General features: G+C 33.9%; 1 protein-coding gene across 1 annotated transcript; it reads left to right on the top strand.

The window, feature by feature from the left end:
• Window positions 1-14,366: 14,366 nt before the first annotated feature.
• LOC110717687 lies at window positions 14,367-16,980 on the top strand. The gene has a single exon (XM_021896450.1). The coding sequence runs from the start codon at window positions 14,705-14,707 to the stop codon at window positions 16,850-16,852; it is 2,148 nt and encodes a 715-aa protein (XP_021752142.1). The 5' UTR covers window positions 14,367-14,704; the 3' UTR covers window positions 16,853-16,980.
• Window positions 16,981-23,564: the final 6,584 nt, after the last annotated feature.

The following is a 23,564-nucleotide window of genomic DNA, read 5'->3' as shown; positions in this document are numbered from 1 at the left end:
TAGGTGCTATAATTGTGGCTTTTTAGTTGCTATAATAAGTGTAATATATATAATGTTGATTCTAGATCTTAAGAATGATTATTAGTCAACTAATTAAGATAAATCATGTTATTTTAAGTCTTTTATGTCCTTTAGTACGTATGGTGTCATTGCTTATGTTCGAGTAATCTTTATGAGCATGTGAAGATGTATAATTAATTATATGATTAATGTTAATGAGGATCTTATTAGTATTGTCTCCCTTTTAAACAATGCAAGAAAGAATATAGCCTACTTTTCTGCTTCATATTGTTTAATCTAATAGGTATTAATGTATTAAAACCTCCATAAAATAATTGAGACAAACCCTAGTTGACTTTATACTAGGTATCAAACATTTGAAGAATTATTAAAATGCGTTTGTGCTTAAGGATTGACAAGATTAGTGAGTCTAGTTATCACATCAATAGCTAGCTGGTTCAATATTTGAATTATGTTTAGGATATGTGTCCATATATTTCTATTGATATTAACTTCTACACTGCACGGGTAGATATAAGAAAATTGTGGATAAAGTAAGAGATGTAAAGTAAAAGGTAAGTGGGTGTACGAAATAAGTAGATAAAGTAGAAGAGAGTGATTGAAAAGATGTAAATAGAACTCCATATAAAGTAAGATGGATGATGGTATAAGGCTAAGAGTTTGTTATAATGGAATAAATTAAAAGTAATAAGCTAAATTATTTGAAATACGGCTCATGCAAAATAAAAAATGAGTATAATCTTCGGAAATAAAGGGAGTATTAATGATGTAAGATTAGTTCAAATCAATCAACTTTCTACCCACGAAGTAAACTTCATGCATGTAATACAAACATTATATTGTCATGATATCAATCTAATTGTCCAACATGTACTTAGAAGATAGAGGTCGTAAAAACATGCATTTAGAAGAGGTTGTAAGCAATTGAATAATCAAATTGAGAATTTACGAATTAGTACATAGACCTACCTATAACTCTATAACTCTATAATATGTATTGTCGTTGATTGGCCATTTATAAGCCACATAATGGCCAAAATTAGTGTCAATTATCATGATAATATTGCTTATTTATGCATGAAGAATAAATTGCAAAAATGTATAGTAGTTTTTAGGTGGTCTAGTCAGAAGTGCAAAGTTAAAGGCGGGAATTAAGGGGGAAGAATAACATGTATGATGCATGTGAGTTAGTAGGAGAAACAATCGTACAAATGAAATATGGAATTTTAGAAAATATAAAAAAATGGGTGATCCAATGAACATAAATATGTGTGTACAGTATATCGAGCCAACTTCGGTATGGACGAATTAACTCTTGCCACGTGAAACGTGGAGAGATGCCGGAGTACTTGTTGCCGTAACAATTGGCCATTGGATCTTATTGGAGAGTTCTACTCAATTTATTTATTTTTGCCGTATTATGAGTTCTCTCTTTCTTGTTGTACCTTTTCAGTGCTAGAAAGTACAAATTTGTACCTTCTAGTGAAGAAAGAATCAATGTATAAATGTATTACATATAATTTCGAGTTTACCTATAGCAATGTTACATATATGATTGACTGATTGTTTTATAGGCTCAAGTTTAAATTGAAAAGAAGTGAAACAGGATCTGTGTATATGAGCTGAGATTGCAAGTGGGATTGATGAAAAGAGATTGGGAGGAGTAGAGAACAAACAAATTGAGCAATATTAAAGGGATACCCTGAAAAATAATATGAGACAAACATAAAGGAATGGAGGGAGTTTGTAATATTATGATTCATAGTACAGACACAAAAATGTAAAACGCTACTTGAAATGATGAATAGGTTGAGATGGGAAATAAAATGAAATATGTATATGTGTTTAACTAGATCACAATAAGCTCACCTTTTGGAATATACAAATTTAGCTCATGGAAAGAGGGACCTATACTTTGTTACTTGGAAGTTGCAACATACTTATAGAGTACCATCTTTTTTTTTTTTTTTTTTTTTGCTAGTATTATTGATTTATGGTTCATCAGTGGGGTGAAAGAGAGAATGAATAATGGCTTTTCTTGATTTATTATTCATCAATAGGTAGTGTATTTATACAAAATCTAAGATTATAAGATAGGAAATAATTTTCTAAAAGATATCTACCATAACCATAAATAATATCTTTAACATAAATAAACCTAAATATATTATTCTCCTAATAAGATCAATACGGAAAATATATCACACACATATTTTCCGATATTGATAATATCATATCTCTAACACCCTCCCGCAATCGTAACGGCAGTAACATGAACGTTGCAATTGGAAATTCTTCACTTTCTTCAACTTTTTTTTTTTTAGATGAGAACGTTCAACTTTTCGAACCCATCAATCATCAACTTAACAGGAACGTCATTCTTTTCTATCCTACAAAAAAAACATTACAACGAGAACATCTCTTTTTCTCGAACTTGTCATATTTAATTTGGTATCTCCCGAACAAAACCAAGGTCCAATCAAATATTGGTTTTTCAGAGCAAACCACACTCAAGTCTCTTATTGGTTTTAATTTAGAGCAAAACTACACTCAAATCCAAAAAGCAAAATTATACTTGAATCATATCACAACTCTGTCTCATGGCACAAAGAGAATCACACACATAAACCTTGTCTCACGGCACAAGGAAAACCAATATATCTTGTCTCACGACACAATAGAGCCGAAAAATCTTTTTTTTTTTTTTTAATAAATAAAACTTAGATCGATGCCTTTGTTCATCTTTGCCTCAAGAGTCAAGACACCATAAACCCACTAGCTACCATTCAACCACTCACGTTCATCTAATTCATCATCACTGAACAGTATAAAAAATCCTTAAGAAAACATTAATATGCGAAAGCTTAAAAAATTATAGTTTTGTCCCACCGGTGGGTTTAATTTCCAACCCACCGGCAGGGAGGAATTTTTTTGAACGCTCCCAAGATCTAACCAGCTCTGATACCATGACAAATTGGGGTGAAAGAGAGAATGAATGGCTTTTCTTCATTTATTATTCATCAATAGGTAGTGTATATATACAAAACCTAAGATCATAAGATAGGAAACAATCTTCTAAAAGATATCTACCATAACCATATATCCTAAGATATATTCACTAACTAATATCTTTAACATAAATAAACCTAAATATATTACTCTCTTAATAAGATTAATACGGAAAATATATCACACATATATTTTCCGATATTGATAATATCATATCTCTAACAGTGACACATTCACACATCCTAATAAGTATTGTATATCAAACTTTTCACTACCTTGACATGTATGCAAGCGTAACTTGGAAGACGATAGTTCAAAGTTACGTTTATAGAACTTGCTTTCACTAACTTGCTTGATTTTGTCTATGTATGTAGTTGAATCAATATATATGGTGTAGAACATTTTTTTTCCCAATGGTAATTAAGGAGAAGGACAGACACCGACCATATCTAAACACACTTTTTTTTTTTTTAGTTCATTGAGGACCAAACGTTAAGGTGTTAAGGAGAAGGTAATAAAAGAATCTCTACCCCTAAGCACCATCATTTAGCAAGATTTGATCTCTAGCTATCTGAGATTTGATCTCTAGATATCTGAGATATGAACATAAGGAGTTCAAAGTATGTAGTTATTTTGTCAGAGTATCTAAGAAAAAGCGATTCAAACGATATACCGGATAGCACTATGCAACCCAACTTAATTTACCTAGCATATTGAACATAAGTAAGGAGTTCAAAGTATGTTGTTATTTTTCCATCATATTTAACCCTTACTTTTTTTTTTTGTTAAAAAAAAAAAAAAAAAAAAAAGCCTTCTTTTATTCTTCTCCTCTCTAGTCTTCTATGAATGATTAACAAATCATAACAAGGGCACCAAAATCAACATTAAAATCACACTTATTAGGATTGCAATGGATGATTGTACGTATTACCTTTTTGATATAGATTTTTCGTGTTTTTTTCTTTAGTTTTCGGGTCTATTTTGTGTGAATTGTTTGTAACGGACAACTCTTTTTCATGTGTATTGAATAAAATAGTCCTATTTGTGGAGAGTGAGGGATAGCTCAAGAGGTTAGAGTTTCCCTCCCGATCCCAGGAGATCTTGAGATCGATTCTCATCACCTGCCTTTGTGGTTCTCTAAACAACAACAACAACAACAAAAAAAAAAAAAAAAAAAAAAAGGCCTATTTGTTTGAATTGGTCTGATTTGAGGTAAAGTCTTATTTAAAAAAAACTTATTTTCAACCGAAATTATTGTAATTTGTACATATTGAGAGAGAGAGAAAAAAAAAAAGAACGAGAAATTCTCTTTGGTAACACTATGGTTTTTAATTTTATCAGTGGTGAATGGTGAATTGCAAAAAAAGTTATTATCCTTGGTAAACTCCAATTAATTAAACTAAGCCTTGGTGACATTAATGATGCTTGTTACTGATTGATTTTAAGCTTAACCATGGTTAACTGTTGACCTAATGACTAATTTAACCCTATTTTTTTTCCCTAAATCTGACTTTCCCTCCAAAAGTAATTGCCTTATATCCCCCCTAATCGATTTTCCCCTTTTTGATATAAACCTAATTTACACCATTTTCCTCAATTTCTCTCTATTCACCATGAAAAACACTCGTTCATCCTCCTAAATTAAGCCTATCACCATGGATGATAGGATAGCTTGGGCTAAGCATGTGCGCTGCGATTGTGTTCCCCCCTAGGTGGTTGCGGTGAAGATTTCAGAGACCACGAAGAACCCAAGAAGATTATTTTTCAAGTGCAGGGGCTGCGATTTTTTCGCTTAGTTGAAGGAGGAGGATATAATCAGGGTTGATGATGAATTGGAGGTTGAACAAGGTGTTATTCTTGCTGTTAATTCAAGGCTGGATGAATTACTGAACTTCATCAAATTAATTGTGAAGATGGCTCTAATTATGTACTTTGTTATGTTATCTGTTGTTGCAAAGTGATAAAATGGGTTCAGTATGGTGAATTAGGGTTTGCGAATTTCGAGTTTGGCATAGAATGTTGATGTTGAAGGATATGTATTAGGGAAATGAATGAAAATTGATGTACTTTTGATTATCTTAATGTATAAAATTGCTACTGCTATTGTTTGGTACAATATATTGTTGCTTGCAATGTTTTTACTTCATAATAATGTTGATATATCATAGATTTGATAAAGCAAAATATTACATCAACCCATTGAGCCCAAATTTGTCCAAAAAATCAGCATCTAACAAGTAAAAGCACAACATATTAATGCATTACACATAATGTTAACTAAGAAGCAAAATAATTGTCTGAATATAGTAAAAGCCCATGTACTATTATGAACAACTAGCCCTTAGACACTAAGATGCAGGCTGTGATGCTGAGACACCCCTCTTAGCTCTCTTTGACGGTGACACTCTTTGTGGCTGTGATGAAGATGCCACTGTTGTTGGTTCTGGTTGGCTCATAGACACTCCTTTTCTTTGCTTTGGTGCTTGCCTTTTTTTGGTCTGAGCAGCTAGGGCTATGCAGAGTGCGGTCTAGACCGCACCAAACCGCAAAATTGCGATTTGGTGTGGTTCGTGGTTTGGAAATTGCGGTGCAGTTTTCAAATTTGACTGTTTCAAAAAAAATTCAAACCAAACCGCACTAAAAACCGCAATTTAATGCGGTTTGCGATTTAAACCGTAAAACCGATGTTATAATATATATTATTATAAACAAATATAAAAAAAGATCTTAAAATTTTTTAGGGTTACTGATTTTATTATAAACAAGTGTTTTATGTTGTGTGCTAGATATTAAACACCATTAGTTTATTTTGATGTTGGATGTAAGTAGGACTTTTGACTTTACTAGAATTGTTAATCACTTTTGAAGGTGGACAGGTTTAGTTTCTTCTTAGAGACTTAGAGTCAATATGACATAATATTTGAGTATAAGTTAATTAAGAATTAAAAAAAATGAGTTTTAATATTTGCATATTAACTTCAGAATCACAAAATAAAACTACTTTTTTTAATCATTATTTGTGAGGTAAAAAAATCGTGGAAAAACCGCAAACTGCACCACACCAAACCGCATTTTTCGGTGCGTTTTGTATAGAATTGCGGTTTGGTGCGGTTTGAAAAAATCACAAACCGCACAGTGCACAGCCCTATGAGCATCAGATGTTGCACCTAAGGCAGCTTTTTGTTTTCCAGTCAAGCCACCTTGGCATGTTTGTGAATTATGCCCAAATTGTTGGCATTTGTCGCATTTCACAATCCTTGACCTCTTCCCTTTGGCTTGCTTACCCTCTTCCTTCCTCCTATTTCTGGCAGGTCTTCCTATTCTTCTTTTCATTGTTGGTGGGCTTATCTCTGGATAATGACTGTCAGGCCATTGCTCCACATCTGGTATGGACTTGATAGAGTTGGCATAAGTCAGTTTATACCTTCTGACTGAGTACCACTCACTAATATACTTCGTAGGGTCTTCATTTGAGTGCAAGATGTCCCTCATAGCATGTTTGCAAGGCAATCCAGTCAATTGCCAAGCATTACATACACATGTCTTTTCCCTTAGGTTGCTAGGAAGTACAGATTTTCCATCCAACACTTCTACTACAAGAATCAGGTTGATTTCCAACAGAAAGTCCGACAGACACGTTATTCCATTGGAAAAATTGATAATTCCGACGGATTTTTATCCCGTCGGATTTTTCCAACGAATTTAAAAATTCCGACGGAATATAAATCCGTCGGAATTTATGTACTTTCCAACGGAATTTTCCGTCGAAAAGTACTTTTTCTGACGAATTTTTCCGTCGGAATATAATTTAAAAAAAAAAGGCTTTTACAGAAAACCCTAAGCGCTCCCTCTCTTTTCTCCCTATTTTCTTTCTCTTACTCATTCCCCTTCTCCTTCTCCTTCTTTCTGATGTTCTCCTTCTCTCTCCTTTTCTCTTTCCTCTTCTTCTTCTTCTTCCCGTTCTACTTCTATCTTTCCTCTTCTTCTTCTCGTATGTTTCTTCTCTCCTCTTCTTCCCCCCTCTTTTCTGTTCTCTTTCTCTCTCGTCCGCTTTTCTCTGATTCTCTTTTCTCTCCCCTTTTCTCTTTCCTCTTCTCCTAATCCTCTCCTTCTCTCTCTCTCTCTTCCTCTCTTCTCTTTTCTGGTCACCGAATTTTTTAAGGGTTTTAACCCAAAAACCCGCAACCCCCATCTAACGTCGTTGCCTTCACGGCCTAATGTCGCTCCGTGGTTTTAATTTTTTAAGGAGAAATTCGACCATGAAAAGTCTAGATCTAGACTTTTCATGGTCAAATTTGACCTTGTTAAACCAAACTCGATGTGAATTCGGAGCCTATTCACATCGAGTTTGTTAAACCAAACTCGATGTGAATTCGGAGCCTATTTTAATTTCTAAGGTATGTTCATGTGTTTTAATTTTTTTTATTTTGTTTTTGAGTTTCTTTTTAAATTTATTTTTGGGATGTGGTGGCCGTTATTGGTTATGAGCCTTGTGGCTGATGTGGTTTTTATTTTTTTGTGTCGTGGCGGTGGTATGTATGGTGGCTAGGGTTAGGCTTAGGCTTAGGGTTAGGGTTAGGGTTATGTGTGGGTTGGTGGGTGGATCTAGGTTCATGTTGGGTGTGGGCTTAGGTCTGGGCTTAGGGTTTGGGTTAGGAGCTGGTGGCTGGTTGGGTTTCTGGTTGGGTTGGGAAGTGGAGGAAGGGAGAGCGAGGGAAGATGTTGGCAAGGAAAGTAGGGAGCGCGGTGGTGGAAGGTGGTGGGTTTTTTTGTGTGGTGGCGGTGGTCTATATGGTGGCTAGGGTTAGGCTTAGGTGGGTTTGGGTGGATGATTGGGTTCTAGGTGGCTAGGAGTATTTTTTGGGCTGCTTGGTGGGGGGGGGGGGGGGGGGTTACTAGGTTAGCCGAATGGAGGTGGTAATAGGTCGTGGCGGTGGCGGTGTGGGGTGGGTTTTTTGTTATTTTACAGCATTTTCCGTCGGAAATTTCCAACGGACTATTCTGGGGCTGGAAAATCTTTTTCGACGCCTGAATTCCATTGGAAAAGTGTTACCGTCGAAAAAAGGTCGTTTTTCCTACAAAAGCTTTTTCGACCACCGGTTCCGATGGGAATTCCGTTGGAAACGGGTTTTCCGACGAAAATTTCCATCGGAAATCGCTTGTTTTCTAGTAGTGTTCAAATTCTCCAACTCCAGACTTCAAACACTTACATGTCCTTGACTCATGGCTCATAACTTGCAACCTTTTCATGATATTGGGGAAAATATAATCTCTCCAACTCTCACATACCTCCCTTTTGGTAGCCATTCTAATTTAACCATACTTAGTCTTCTAATCCCTGCATTAACAGTGATGACACAGATAAGCATTTGCACTAATAATTACCACTAACTTAAAGAGGTAAAGGAAAGTAATTTACCTTCAAGTAGAGTCAGCACTGGTCTGCATCTATCAATGCTCATGGTAGCATTGAAGCTTTCAACAAAGTTTGATGTTTTGGTATCACACTTCACAACTGGATTGAAAGCATGCTTTGACCATGTTGATTGTGGTCCAACCTTTGACAGCTAAACAAAAGCTTGAGGATTGGCCTTTTACAAAGCCACCATTGCCTTTTTTAAGGTGAATGGATTGAATGCCCCAGTAGCCCTCCAGAATAGTTGGAACATCAATAAACAAGGAAAAGAACTCTTAAAAGTTCTTCACCAAATGCTTGCAGCAATACCTTTTGCTTACTTTTGGCCACAGCTCATTAAGGGCAATATCAATACCATGCAGAAATGTGTACTAAATTAAGACATCATTATTGTATTAAAGGAAGATAAATCAGGTAATGAAATTACTTATATACCTTTTGCCTGTCAGAAATTATGCACCACTCATCACCCCTGCCACTTTCTTATAAAGCATTTTTCAAGTGCCATACCAAGAACTTCCAGTTTTCAGCATCTTCAGCTCCAACTATTGCTCATGCTACTAAAAATATCTCATTATTTCCATCAAGAGCAACTGCAGACAGTAACACTCCACCATAATTGCCCTTGAGATGAGCTCCATCCACACCAATAAGACTTTTGCATCCAACACTCAACCCATCTATTGCAGCCTTAAAAGTAATAAAGATGCTACTGAACATCAAGGGCCGGTCAGGACCAACATTGCTCCATGCACAAAAAGCTAGTGAGTTTAATTTGGGTTTAATTCTCTTATAACATCACAATATATGGGCAACTCTTTATATGAAACATCATGCCCACCATGAATTTCCTCTAGAGCCTTAGTCCTAATCCTGTATAAAGTGTTATGTACCACGTTAACTCCATATCTCTTCCATAATAACTCATTCAGAGACTTGGAAAGGATATCATTATTTGCCCTGATATCTTCAAGTAACACCATCTTAGCCCACTTTACATTCACCATATTGTTTCTGGTCTCAAGTCCTTGGCATGTATGTTCTGAGTTTTGTATGCTTTTAATTGCCCAAGTTATACCATCTGGAAGAACAGATGCATGCAATCTCCAGCCATAGTTAACATTTAAACATCTAGCACTATACCTAAAATTGCTAGCATAGTCTATAACAACTGAAAATCCACACTAGATGCAATAATCCCTCACAACATCCCTGAGGTGTTGCTTGTCAGTGAACAACTGTCATGGCTTCAGCACTATTTTCCCAAATCCCTCATCCTTATATACTTCTCCATTGTTATATAACTTGGTTAGATAAGTGTCCTGTTCATTCTCACACTCAAACTGTTCATCCTCAAAAGGATCATAAGAATCTTGAATCATAGGCCCATATTTATCCTTAGGCATGTCATCTTCAACCTCCAAACTCTCATCTTATGTCTCCTCACTCATTTGTTCATCAGACCTTTCACTAGGACTGTAGCCATCATCTTCACTGTCATCCTCAACATCATATAATATCAAACTTTATCCATATTGTCTTCACCTAAGCTAACAGACAGAGTCCTTCTATTTTGATCCCCAGTTTTTACATTATTCAGATCACTCTCCCCTCCACTTGCACTAGTGCTAATCACAAGCCCTTTTCTCATAGCAGTGGTCCTAGGCATTCTCCTTTGAAAAAAGGCTGAGACTCTAAAAGACTTAGAAGAATCATTCTCACCTGAATTATCTCTAGCACCAAACTCACCAATGTATTACAAGGGAGGTATCAATGATTGGGTATATGGTTGGGCTTGGCTATCTTGGGTGAGGATGTCATGAGGCACATGGTATTCATTTTCAGAGACAGGTTGATTAAGTTGGTCAATTTGCCATGGAATAGGGGAAATGTTGAACCAATTCTCCAAGGCATTCCCTCTTTTCCTCCCTCGATCTACCTCTACCAAGACCTCTCCCTCTACCTCTACCAGCACCTTTCCCTCTCCCAGAAGCTCTCCGTCTCCCCCTTGTTGAACCACTCCCTCTCCCTCTTGCTGAACCACTCCCTCTCCCTCTACCCTTACTTGGAGAGTTTACATCCATATCGACATTAATATCAACCCAGGTTTCATCCATATCATAAGTAATAATCTCAAGTTCAGGCACATTAGTTGAATTATGTAATGCCTGAACATGCTTATCAAAATCAGCCTTACTAACAACTTCAGCTTCCACCAACTCAGGATTTTTATTCATCCTAGGTGTGAGTTTTTTCCTAAAGTTAACTACTTTAGGTTCAACAACTAGATGCTTTCCTTTCACAAGTGATCTTGCTGCTGCTACAACCTTAATATCCTTAACACCATCCCCAACTCATATGTATATCTCCATTTTATCAGGCAAATTAGCAAACATCTTCGTCAAATCAGCATCACTTTCAAGTTTAACATGTTGAATTTTATACACATACTTAAATGTGGGGTTTTGGGGTGTTTCAATATTTTGCCCCTTAGCTTTTTCCCAATACTCTATAATAAGGTCTATCAAATTAACCTTATTAACATCATCAACCATAACAGACACATCTCTACCCCAATATTGAAATTGTAACACAATCTTGTCACCCAATCTGCATCAATCACACAAGTGAACAACCAACAAACACGTGTAAGAATCTGCTCTAAAATAGCATAACAATCCAACAATAAACAACAATAACCTATTAATCAGACAACTAAACAAATAAAAATAACAACTTTAACAATTACCATCATCAGTCACACAAAAATAACCAATATAATCAACAACATTTCATATTCAACCCCATGAAACCCAAAAACAGAGCATACCAAAATGTAAAGCACAAAGAAACACATACCTGGCTCCAATTCACACTCAATGGTGGTATATTTCCCCAAAGTTCGAACTTTGATGCCAATGTAGTAGTGTGGATCAAATTTCACCCCAAACACGATTTCAATTACCTAGAATTCCCAAACAAAATCCCTTAATGACGCACTCAAATCGTCTTCAATTGACACTCGACCAACTTCAAGTAATTTACCCAGATCAAAGATGTAACTAGCCTTAGATTTTTCTCACAAAAAATCGAGTTGTAATTGTGAAATAATCTCAGTGAAAGATTTCGAATGGTAATGAATAAGGAAGCTTGAGTGTTCACTACCACAAAAAGTGGAATAAGCAACACACGATATACAATATGCAACCGTCAAGTTACATAGACGATCTCTAGAATTATACAAACCCTCCTCTTTTAATGAATGATTAGACAGTTGTGGTTGGGCAAAGTAAATAAGGATATTTTAGGCATCACAGCTTTTTTTTTTTTTTTTTTTAATTTAAAATGTTAACCATGGTTAAAGAATTAGTAATAAGCATCATTAATGTCACCAATGGCTTAGTCTAATTAATTGGAGTTTATCGAGGATAATAACTTTTTTTGCAATTCACCACTAAGAAAATTAAAAATCATAGTGTTACCAAAGAGAATTTCCCAAAAAAAAAAAAAAAAAAAAAAAAAGTTTATAGAATTATAGTAGGAAATGAGAAGAAGAGGTTGGGAAATTTTGCTCGGTTGTATAAATGAGCAAACAAAAAAAAATTGCTGACTTCATATAAATAAGCAAATATGTTACAATACTCATATATACACAGAGCATGCTCTATACTATTTTTTTAGTAGCTTTTAGTGGTTTGAGCAAGTCAAATCACTACTTAATAAAATAAAAGGAGTGTTTGGGTTTGGCAATATAGTGGTTAGGGCAGCTTTTATTATCTAATAATATTATCTTGAAAGTTAAAAAGTAATCCCTCCATATTTTATTACTTGCTACACTTTCCTTTAACGGCCATATTTTATTACTTGCTCCATTTGATTACTTTTTTTGAAAACTTTGAACAATCAATAATCATCAATTATCAATAATCTTCTATAACTAATACTAAAGTAATTACCGCTTACATCACCACTGCCATGTGTTAGGTTCTTATAAAAAAATTTCCCTCCAAAATTATAAATGACATTATATTTTTTTTCTCCATTTCAAGATAAAGCTAATTACTGTAATATTTGAAAAAGGTAGATTAATTATACATTTTCCTAAAAGCTTTTATAACTAAATTTACTAACTACTTACAAAATTTCCTATGGAGTAAAAAAAAAGATAATAAAATTGATAGTTGGTCTCTTTCGTTTTCCTTCTTTCCTCCCATATAGATTTTTTTCCCTACATTTAAAACCTCTTTATAAATTCATCTAATTTTTTTTATAATGAAACAAAAAGCACTAAACTGATGTAATGCTAACATTTCATATATTTTATTTTTATTATGAATTCAATTAGGATATTTAACATCATTTTTTTTAGCTCAATTTATTCAATAAAAGAGATCATTGATTATTATGTTTTTTCTTAAATTATTTATATTTAAGAAAACTCCACTTCCATCTTATTTTTTTACCTTTCCACTAAAACTTTGCGCATGGAGAAATAGAGCAAATAATAAAATACGCAGGGAGTAGCTATTGAAAATTTATTATGTACTATTAGGAAAAAAAATATTGATTTTTAGATGTTGGCAGCTAGTTAACGACTAGTTACCATACACTCATATTTTAAATATCTATCTTCACAGCTAATAGTTTATTGACAGTTTACCTAATGGTTTGTTGACAGTTTACAGCTACTTGCACAACTAACTACATCCACAGTTACGCCCTATAGCTAGACGCGAACAATGGTAATCCACTTGTTAAAACAATCAAGCTATCGATGATCCCTCAATTGCATAATACACTTACTGGACTATATATCAATATTTTTTATATCACATATTAGTAAAAATCATAAAAACTTGAAATTCTAATAATATACATTAAAATAAATTCAGTGACATAATAAAGTCAATTCTAGCTTGTATGGGTCCGTTCCCTCGGAGTATCACAACTCTGGCGGAGATTGATTAACTTAATAAAATGCTCGTACTACCTTTTCCTAAAAAAAACATTTTATTTTATTTTATAGTATAAAATGATGGTCAAAATTATGGAAAAAAAAAATTTAAACATTTGAATTAAAAAGGATGGGAGGGAGTAAATGAACTTTACTCTGTACAAAATTAATTTTTAAATTGAATCATAATGAATGAGACTATAGCCTAACTAATATGGGGGAGGGGATGGGGAGAAGAAGTGGGTGGATTTTTATTTTATTTTTAAATAAGGGTATTTTAGACATTTCTCTTCCCCCCTCCCCCCCTTTTAAAACATTAACCATGGTTAATATTTCTTTAAAATGCTTAACTAATGTTACCACTGAATTAGTTTTACAAATTATAGATTACCATTGATAATTTATTTTTTTAGTGTTTACCATTGAGAATAAAAGAAACCTTAAGAGCACCATTGAGAATTTCCCTAATTAATTTATTAAAATAAAAAGATTTCACAAATCTTTCTAAAAAAATTTGGACAACTACAAACCAAAAGTCATATTCCTAAAAAAATAATTGTGACCAGTGAAAAAAAAAAATTTAAACATTTGAATTATAAAGGATCGGAAGGAGTAAATGAAATTTACTCTACACAAAATTAATTTTCAAATTGAATCATAATGAATGAGACCATAGCCTACCTTAACTCCACCTAAATTTCATCTCTTTTTGTTTGTTTTATAAGAATAATTTTATTTGTATTCCATAATGATTCATGTAAATAATTGATACAAGAGAAAAATAATGAGGCCAAGTAATTCCATAATTAATACGAGAGTAAAGTTATGATTTCCTACAACCAAAAATAAGGTCGAATTAACTTAAACAAACAAACAAATAAGGCAAACATTAAAATACAAAAGAAATATAAGTATATAACTATTGTTATCATCATCCTTGGCTCCTTGCTCAAAGTCCATATACTACTACGTATGTATAAGTTATGATTCAAATCAATCTCCATTACAAGAAAATTCTAGTACTATTAATACAAAAATAAAAGATACATCACTATCTAAGATTCTAAGTGTCATACTAATGTTCACTAATAAAGAACCAACCTTATCAACAATTCAACATGATATCCACATATATTTACGCTATTATTCTATCATAAATTTGGGGGAAAAAACAAGAAAAACCCTGAAAATCGCCTGTTTTCTGTAAAACCGAAACATTTTACTAAAGTTATTAATTTATCAATTAGCTCAGTACAATAAACTCTACAATTATAAAATTATCAACCTTCAAATTTGCATAAAATATGAACTACCCAATTTTTAATTTCATCATATTATTATTTCTCATCAATTTTTGCAAATTTTCATCATCTTCCCCAAAATCATCCATAATTTTTACAACACTAGGAAGATCAAGGTACAAATTCGACATCTACACTTTACCAATTAGCATAACTCAATCTCCACCATCAATTTCTTCCAATCATCAAGAGCTCAAACTCACTGATGGAGTTTCAGTCAATTTTAATGGCCATTTCCCCATTAATTCATCCTCCATTTTCTCTCTCTTAAATCAACCCACTTCATCTTCTACTCTCCAGATCATATACGTCACCGAAAGAAACGGGACCTCCAGTATTTTCCTTGACTCTGTTCATGTTGCTGATGATTCAGGGACTCGGCCCGGGTTTAGGTTCGCGCTCGAGGCGGGTGATCGAGATCGAGTACGAGTTCCTTTAATAGAGGGAACTAGGTCGAGGGTTTCGATGAAGGATAGCCCGAGTTTAGTTGGGAAAGAGTTGGTTTACGTGTCGACTCATGAGAATTCGGGTGTGCCTAGGACTAGTTGGGCAGCAGTGTATTCAATGAATATTTTTAGTGGTAAAACTCGAAGGTTGACACCGGTTGGGGTGGCGGACTTTAGCCCCGCGGTGTCGCCTTCGGGGACTTACACGGCCGTGGCTTCGTATGGTGAGAAAGGGTGGGGTGGGGAGGTGGAGGAGCTTGGTACCGATATTTATGTGTTTTTGACTCGAGACGGGTCGGGCCGGGTCAAGGTTGTTGAGCACGGTGGGTGGCCGAGTTGGGTTGATGATCATACGATTTTTTTTCATAGGAGGGATGAGAATGATGGGTGGTGGAGTGTTTACAAGGCGAGTCTTCCACGAGTTGGTGGAGTTGAGACGGAGGTGGTGGTGGTGGAGCGGGTCACTCCACCGGGTTTGCATGCTTTCACTCCGGCTACTTCACCGGGTAATGATGAATTTATTGTTGTAGCTACTAGAAGACCTCAATCTAATTATAGACATATTGAGGTGTTTGATCTTAAGAATAAGGTGTTTAAGGATGTGACCCGGCCCGTTTCGCCCAAAAACCACCACTATAACCCGTTTTTATCAGCCGATGGAACCCGAGTAGGGTACCATAAGTGTAAGGGTGGGGGGAATGGAGAGAAGGAAACAGGCGGGGATCAAATTCTTCTACTTGAAAATATTAAGCATCCGGTACCCGATGTCTCTATATTTCGGGTTGACGGGTCATTTCCATCTTTCTCCCCCACGGGTGATCGAATTGCTTATTTGGCTGATTTGGATGATGGATTTCTCTATGTTGTGAATCATGATGGGTCGAATAAAAGGTTGGTTCATAAGGGAATGGCTTTTACAACTGCTTGGGACCCGGTAAGAAAAGGTGTGGTTTATACTAGTGTTGGTCCAAACTTTGCATCTGAAAGGACTAAAGTTGATATTATTTCAATTAACGTGGATGATAATGATTTGAGCTATAAAAAGTTAACCCATGGAGGTGAAAACAATGCATTCCCATCACCATCACCTGATGGTAAATGGATCGTGTTTAGGTCAGGCAGATCGGGTTATAAGAATCTTTACATCATGGACGCCGAGGAAGGTGAGACGGGTGGTATCCATAGGCTAACAAAGGGTCCATGGACCGACACTATGTGCAATTGGTCACCCGATGGGGAATGGATCGCGTTTGCAACCGATCGTGAGAACCCGGGTAGTGGAAGCTTCGAAATATTCATGATCCACCCGAATGGAACGGGGCTCCATAAGGTGATCCAAAGTGGATCGGGTGGGCGCGCGAATCATCCGTGGTTTAGCCCAAATGGGAAGAGCATTGTGTTTACTTCAGATTATGCTGCAGTATCAGCTGAGCCCATCTCAAACCCACATCATTATCAGCCTTATGGGGAGATATTCATTGCAAATGTGGATGGGTCGAATATTCGGAGGCTGACCCATAATTCATTTGAGGATGGAACTCCTGCATGGGGGCCCAAGTTCCTGAGCCCAGTAGATGTGGCCCAACCAACTGACGAACGTAAATGCTTGTTTGATGATTGTCATTGGCTCAGTACACAGAAGAAGTTTGGTATGGAGCTTACACTTGATGCATCAATTGGAGCTCAATGCTATAAGTTGCAATAAATTAAAAAACTACCTATGTATAAAGTTTTTCTTATAAGTTGTAATAAAATCAACTGCCTATGTATAAAGTTTTTCTTATGTTTATGCATATTAATAACCGTGCCGTGCACGGTACGTTATTTTAATTACTTTTGACAGATTAATTTAATTATAGCATAAAATAAAAATTGAAGTAACATGGAATATTTGATCAAGATCATATTCTTAAAAAATATTCCACCAAAAATACATCTTCTTGAAAAAGATTATATATTTCCTTATTATTCCGTAATTAATTGAGTATCAACATAAAAATGGTAAATATTATTGCTCGTTTATATAGTTGACAAAAATAATTTTTTTTTTTTTAAAATAACATCCGTAAATAAAATTTAGTAATTAATTATTAAAAAAAAGATATACTAAGAACACACCAAAAATCGACACGTGTCATTGCTGGTGTGTCTTTTAGTATATAGTTATTGATAGTATAGCCTAATAACAAAGAGCTTGTAATCATCATATTTTTACTAGGTTCAATTTAACTTGATTAATCATGGGTTCCTCTCTCCGTTCCTAATTGATCTTCTTCCTTTGACAGTGATTAAGTCAAAAACAACATTTAAAAACAAAGGAAGAAGAATTGTCTTAGATCCCAAAAGAGTGAAGGGAAATTGTAACCATCATTTTTTTTTTTTTTTTTTTTTTTTTTTTTTTTTTTTTTGCAATTTATGAAAAGCAATGCGTTGCATACTCTATTTTTTTTTTTTTTTTATTTTTTTTTTAGTAGTTTAGAGACATTTAAATACTAATTGATTGAATTGTAGTTTAGAGACATTTAAATACTAATTGATTGAATCATCCCCGAAATCAATAATGTTTTATCAATATGATCAAAGGAAATAAAAAGTTACAAATATAATTTATTTGTTACTATATTAATAACAAACATAATTATTACAAAGGGTAGTGACACCAACTTAAAGTCAAAACATGTACTTTTTAGGTTTTTCAATATCAGTATCTATGATACTAAAATATTGTTTAACGTTATCATTTTAATCTGAATCTTGTTAACACGAACTACAACTCAATACATGTTCTTATTGGGGTTTTCAGAATCTCTCTCCATCATCAAATGTTATGTACAAATTCCAATTGTCAAAATCAGATTAGAAGATTCATATAACAAAATAACTACTGTGAGATTTATTCGGAATCAGTATGTAATGATAGCTATCTAACAATTTCAATTGGACTGGAAAATTCAAGGTTACTACACTATGGCAATAACTTAAATTCCTAGTTGTGGACTATCGAATGTTTTATGCACTGAACAAAGTAAAAGAACTGAAAATGAGTTCAATACCAGTATGGAGTGTATTAGTTCAATACAAGCACTAGTAGAAAAAAGGAAATAGGCACCGCACTTTTGGCACCGATTTTTGAAAACTGGTGGGAAAGAATTGGGAGGGATTGGGAATACAGACTTTTGGCACCGGTTAACCGGTGCCAATTAAAAAAAAAAGAAAAAAAAAGAAAACCGGTGGGCTTTCGCACCGATTCAAGCCAAACCGGTGCCATATTAAAAAAATTTAATAAAAAAAAATTCGGCTGCATTCTTATATTCCCTCATCGCCTCTATCTCTCTCTCATATTCATTCTCTCTCATCAACCCTCCTTAATTATTTTCTGATCTTGAAGCGCTCGTTCTCTCTCATCTCCCTTATCTCCAAATTAAAATCCTCAGATCTCTCTAATCTCTCGTTCTCAGATCTCTCATCTTCTTCCTCATCTGTTTCTCATCTTGAAGCCGCCGCCGTTCATGCAATCACCAGCCGCCGTTCTTCTCTCCAATAATTATTAGAAAATCAAAAGTTTAAGGTTAGGGTTTCTGGTTTCTTTAGTTTTGCGTTTTGGTTCAATTATGATGTTAAATTGCCTTGATTCTAGGTTTTTTCCGTTAACTATTCAAGTTCTCTTCGTCAATTATTAGAAAATCAGAATTTATGTGTTTTTTTGTTCGAACTTTCTGGGTTTTTGGGATGTAGTTTGACTTTTTTAGGTTTTTTTTAGGTTTTCTGGGTTCAAAAAATCTTGGTTTGTGGGTTTCTTTTTCCGGGTTTTTATGGTTTTTCTGGGTGTCTTGCATGGATTATTAGGTTTTGTTTGGGTTTTTTTTGGTTTTTTTTTTCTGGATTTTTCAATCTTGATTTCTTGGTTTTTCGGGTTTTTTTTTTGTTTTTTTGGATGTCTCATTTTTTTGTTCGAACTTTCTGGGTTTTTTGGATGTAGTTCGACTTTTTTAGGTTTTTTTTGGGTTTTCTGGGTTCAATATTTCTGGGTTTGTTGGTTTTTTTTCGGGCTTTTATGGTTCTGGGTATCTTGCATGGATTATTAGGCTTTGTTTGGGTTTTTTTTTGGTTTTTTTTTTGGGTTTTTCAATCTTGATTTCTTGGTTTTTCGGGGTATTTTTTGTTTTTTTTTCGATGTCCCATTTTTCTTCCTCATCTCTTCTCTGCGCCTTTTTGTTTTATTAATTTTGGTGTTTTATGATGCAGGTGGTATTATTACTTCAAAAAAAAAATTACAAGGATTCCACATAGAATAAGCTACGCATTCAAGATTCGATTAACAAGTTTTGTTATACATTGTTAGCGTGATTTATATTTGTTTTTTTAAATTGTAAAATAACAGTTATATATATATATATATATATATATATGTGTGTGTGTGTGTGTGTGTGTGTGTGTGTGTGTGTGTGTGATTAATGTATGATACGATTTGGTGTTTTTTTGTTTGAGGGATTTTTGGTGTTTTGTAATTCATTGCATTATGTTTGAGGGAAAAAGACGCAACCTTTTTTTTTTTTTTTTTTTGGAGGTGTAATTGGCACCGGTTAACCGGTGCCAAATCTAGCTAAAACCAAAAAAAAAAATTGCAGGTCTCACTTTTAGCACCGGTTAACCGGTGCCAAATCAAGTAGTTAGCACCGGTTAACCGGTGCCAAATCAAGTAGTTGGCACCGGTTTTGAACCGGTGCCAAATTTTCATGGAATTGGCATCCCTCAAATCCCCAACAGTTCAAAATCGGTGCCAAAGGGGGGGGGGTTTGAACTAGTGCCTTTTTACTTTTTTCGTCTAGTGAAGTATTAAGTACTCATTCTGCTTTCGCATTTAACGCATTTTATTATCCAAAAAAAAAAATAACATTCCCTTAACCGGAAAACTCACCGTCGTTAATGGCCTCCATGCTTGCAGTTGTATTCTCCGACCATTAGTTTTGAAGTATGAACAACCTCTTGATTTGTTTATTGAAAAGATGTTGGTGAGATTATAAAGCATTAAATGAGGCTTGGCGCCAAGCTTTTTCTCCCGCCCAAGTTAGCATTTAGGCGCCTAAAGCCAAAATATTCCCCCCCCCCCCCAAGTTTTCCCTCCCTTTTTTTTTTGCTTGCAGTGACGTGGCATCTTTTTAGTAGGAGTTTATGTCTACCCCACATAAACCTAGTTAATATCTATGTAACAATATATTATGAAACTTTATATTAATATCTATGTAATAATATATTATATGATAAAATACTCCGTATGTTTTTATTATGTTAGTAAAAAAATTATGATCAAATCTAATAAATAGATAGTGAAAAAAGTCCAACGCTTTAAATATTATGGGACGGAGAGAGTATATTGGAAAATAAAGTTTAACAACTCTACATATTTCATCAAGTAATATACCCTTTGTCCAAAATCAAATGCTAAAATCATTAGTAATGTCGGTCAATAAAGCAATGACTACAAATCCAATTGGACCAATTGGTAAAAACCCAACAAAAAAAGGGGGAAGTCAAGTAATTAAGGTAGATTTCTTACCACTTCTATATATCTAGACTATGAAGTGAGGCGTTGACTAAAGCAAAGTCTACCAATAATTTGGTGCAATTTTTTCACCCAGATATTGGGGTTGGAGTTGTTCCAATTTTTCCAAAACTTATTAGCTCTTCAACCAAATTGGATTTCCATTTTGTACCAATTCTATGTGGTCAACTTTAACTTTTGGTGTAGTTCAACCTTCAACCTAAACTTGCTTACTTTTCTTGAATCTCTAAAATTATACTTGTATCTGGTAGTACTAGTAAATATGCACTCGTTACAATACTGTTATAATTTCCTTCACTCTTATGGGATTTAGTAATCACAAATTCACAATAGTAAGACTTTTAGCATTACAGTAATATGACTATTTCAACACTAATGTTATACATTGAGGTTAATCCTAAAAACTTGCCTGTATAATTTAAACTCGTGCGATAATTCACAATTCTTTTCATGTAACATTTTGCACTACATTCATTATATGGTAATTTTAAGGAAGTTAAATAACTTTCTTTTGGTATTCTATTTTTTCTTACATATACATAAATCTCATAAAAAGTTAACTTATTATTTAGTCTCTTAAGTTTTTAATTAATTGATTAATTCTAGTTTCGGATAAACACTTATAATATCTTGATTAAATTGCTTTAAGAAAAGGATAATTTTTTTTTTTTTTGATATAATTTAGAATTCCGACCTCACAATGATATTACTTACTAGGTGACTTAAAAATAAAACAAATTGTAAAAACCTTTTACAAAATAGGTGTGTACAGTGTTAGTAGATAAACACCGTAGAATGTTGATTAAAATACATTAACTCTTGGAGGTAGCAATATATTATAAAGTTTATTAGGTAAATATTGTCGAAAAAAATTAGTATCCTTGCACGTTAAAAAACCGCAATATTTAAAAAAAAAAAAAAAATATTATAAACCCGTATAGAATATTGAATTTATTTGTGATTTAAATTGTATCATATGGTGAAAAAATAGTAAAACTCCAACATTTGCATACATAATGATTGAAATTATAAAAACTTTTGCATACACGCGGTTTACAATAATTTTAATGTACATGGAGCAGTGTTTAGATAACTTTTATCAAATATAGGGTAACTTTTAGCCCTTTTGGATAAATTTAAAATTTATGCGATTTTAATATAAATAGGCACCGGATAAGTTTTATAAGGATAATATAATTAATTACTCATTTAATTTCAACTAGATGTGATTTTAAGTCATGAGCAATTTTATCTCAATAAAACATAGGTAACTTTTATATATTAAGGTAACTTTTATTCATTTCAAGGGTAACTTTTAATTATTTTAGAGAAACTTTACCACGGAAGTATAATAAATTTATTGTACACCCGATTTTTTTAAAAGTTTGTCTTAAAATTAAAAAAATAATCATCAGATTCATCACTTGTATAAAGCCCCTCGGAAATAATCGTAGCTCTAGAGATAAATAGGTTAAAGCGGCAATTTTTAGAAAAAAAAAAAAAAAAATTATCTTACGAAACGTATCATATTAACTTAATTCAAAGATTAGGATTTCCTTAGATTTACTCATAATTTTAAATAAATTGGAGATGATACTTATAATATATATGTCGATAATAAATGTATCATGTCGTGTTTACTCTATGCCCAATGTCAATTTTAGTGTTATCTAAGACTTACTCCTATTTCTTATTACCGTAGCTAATGTTTGAAGTACATACAAGTTCTAAGAGCACTATCATCAGAGGAAAAAAAAAAAAAAAAATCCCTCTTCACTCCCTCTCTACCTTTCCCTCTCCTCCACATCAGATTTTTAATGAAAGAATTTTTTTCATCCCACCAACAACAAACCAAAAAATTCCTCACCATTCTCTTTCTTACTTTTTACTATACCCCACTATATTCTCTCTCTTACTTATTTTCAATTTTATATTAATTACTATCCATAATATTTCCTACCCATATACTTGACGATAATTAAATTGTAATTAATTAAAATTATGACTTTAATTAATTACGAACTAATTAAATAATAATGATTATTGTAAGATACAAGTAATAAAACTAGAAGTACATTACATTAATAAAATGTGAAATATGATTACGATACATGATGATTAAAGCGTCATTAGATTTAATTTTTTTTTGTTTTTTTTTATTTGGTAAGTAAGCAATTTTATTACCAAAAGAAGAGGACAAAGCCTCAAAACTCCAAACTACACAGCCAAAGGCCAGACAACCTCCAAAGAGAAACAAAGACAAACAAGCAACACAAGCTACAAATTAAAAAACAGCAAATTACACAATTACACTAGCTTTCAACCTATACATCCATCTACATTGACTTCTCTTCCATTTGTTACTGATAAATTGCTGACTCCTGTCTAGCACATCCCTGTAAATCATCTTGCACAAAGAATTAGGATGAATGACAGCCTGCTCCCAGTATGCTTTGTTCCTTGCAGTCCATATGTAATACAGCACAGCAGTCAAGGTCAAGGGCCACCTTCCTCTTCACAGAATCGGTGTATCTTCTCTTCCAACTTTTCCATGCTGAAACAAGAGTGTAATTCTTCACCTGCATATCAATCCAGGGATAGATTCTACGCAAACAAGCCCTGCTGTAGCTACAGTAAAAAAACAGGTGGTTATGGTCCTCAGGAAAGTCTCCACACAGCAAGCAGAGGTTATCTTCACAGAACCCAAATTTCATGAGCTTGTCCCTGGTTCTCAACCTCTCATAATAACAAGCCAAGCTATGAAAGAATGCTTTGGAATATTTAGCCTATTCCAGATCTAGTCAGTCCAATTGACCCTAGGAAACAGCCCCTGTAACCAGTTGTACCCTTCAGA

Source organism: Chenopodium quinoa, unplaced genomic scaffold (assembly GCF_001683475.1).
Source record: "Chenopodium quinoa cultivar QQ74 unplaced genomic scaffold, ASM168347v1, whole genome shotgun sequence".
NCBI lineage: Eukaryota > Viridiplantae > Streptophyta > Magnoliopsida > Caryophyllales > Amaranthaceae > Chenopodium > Chenopodium quinoa.
Note: the sequence above shows the minus strand (reverse complement) of the source record. Positions and strands in the feature narration are given on the sequence as shown.

Bases quoted from the DNA above. Each gene is read 5' to 3' on its own strand.
- LOC110717687 (XM_021896450.1), top strand. From the start codon at position 14,705: ATGAACTACCCAATTTTTAATTTCATCATATTATTATTTCTCATCAAT.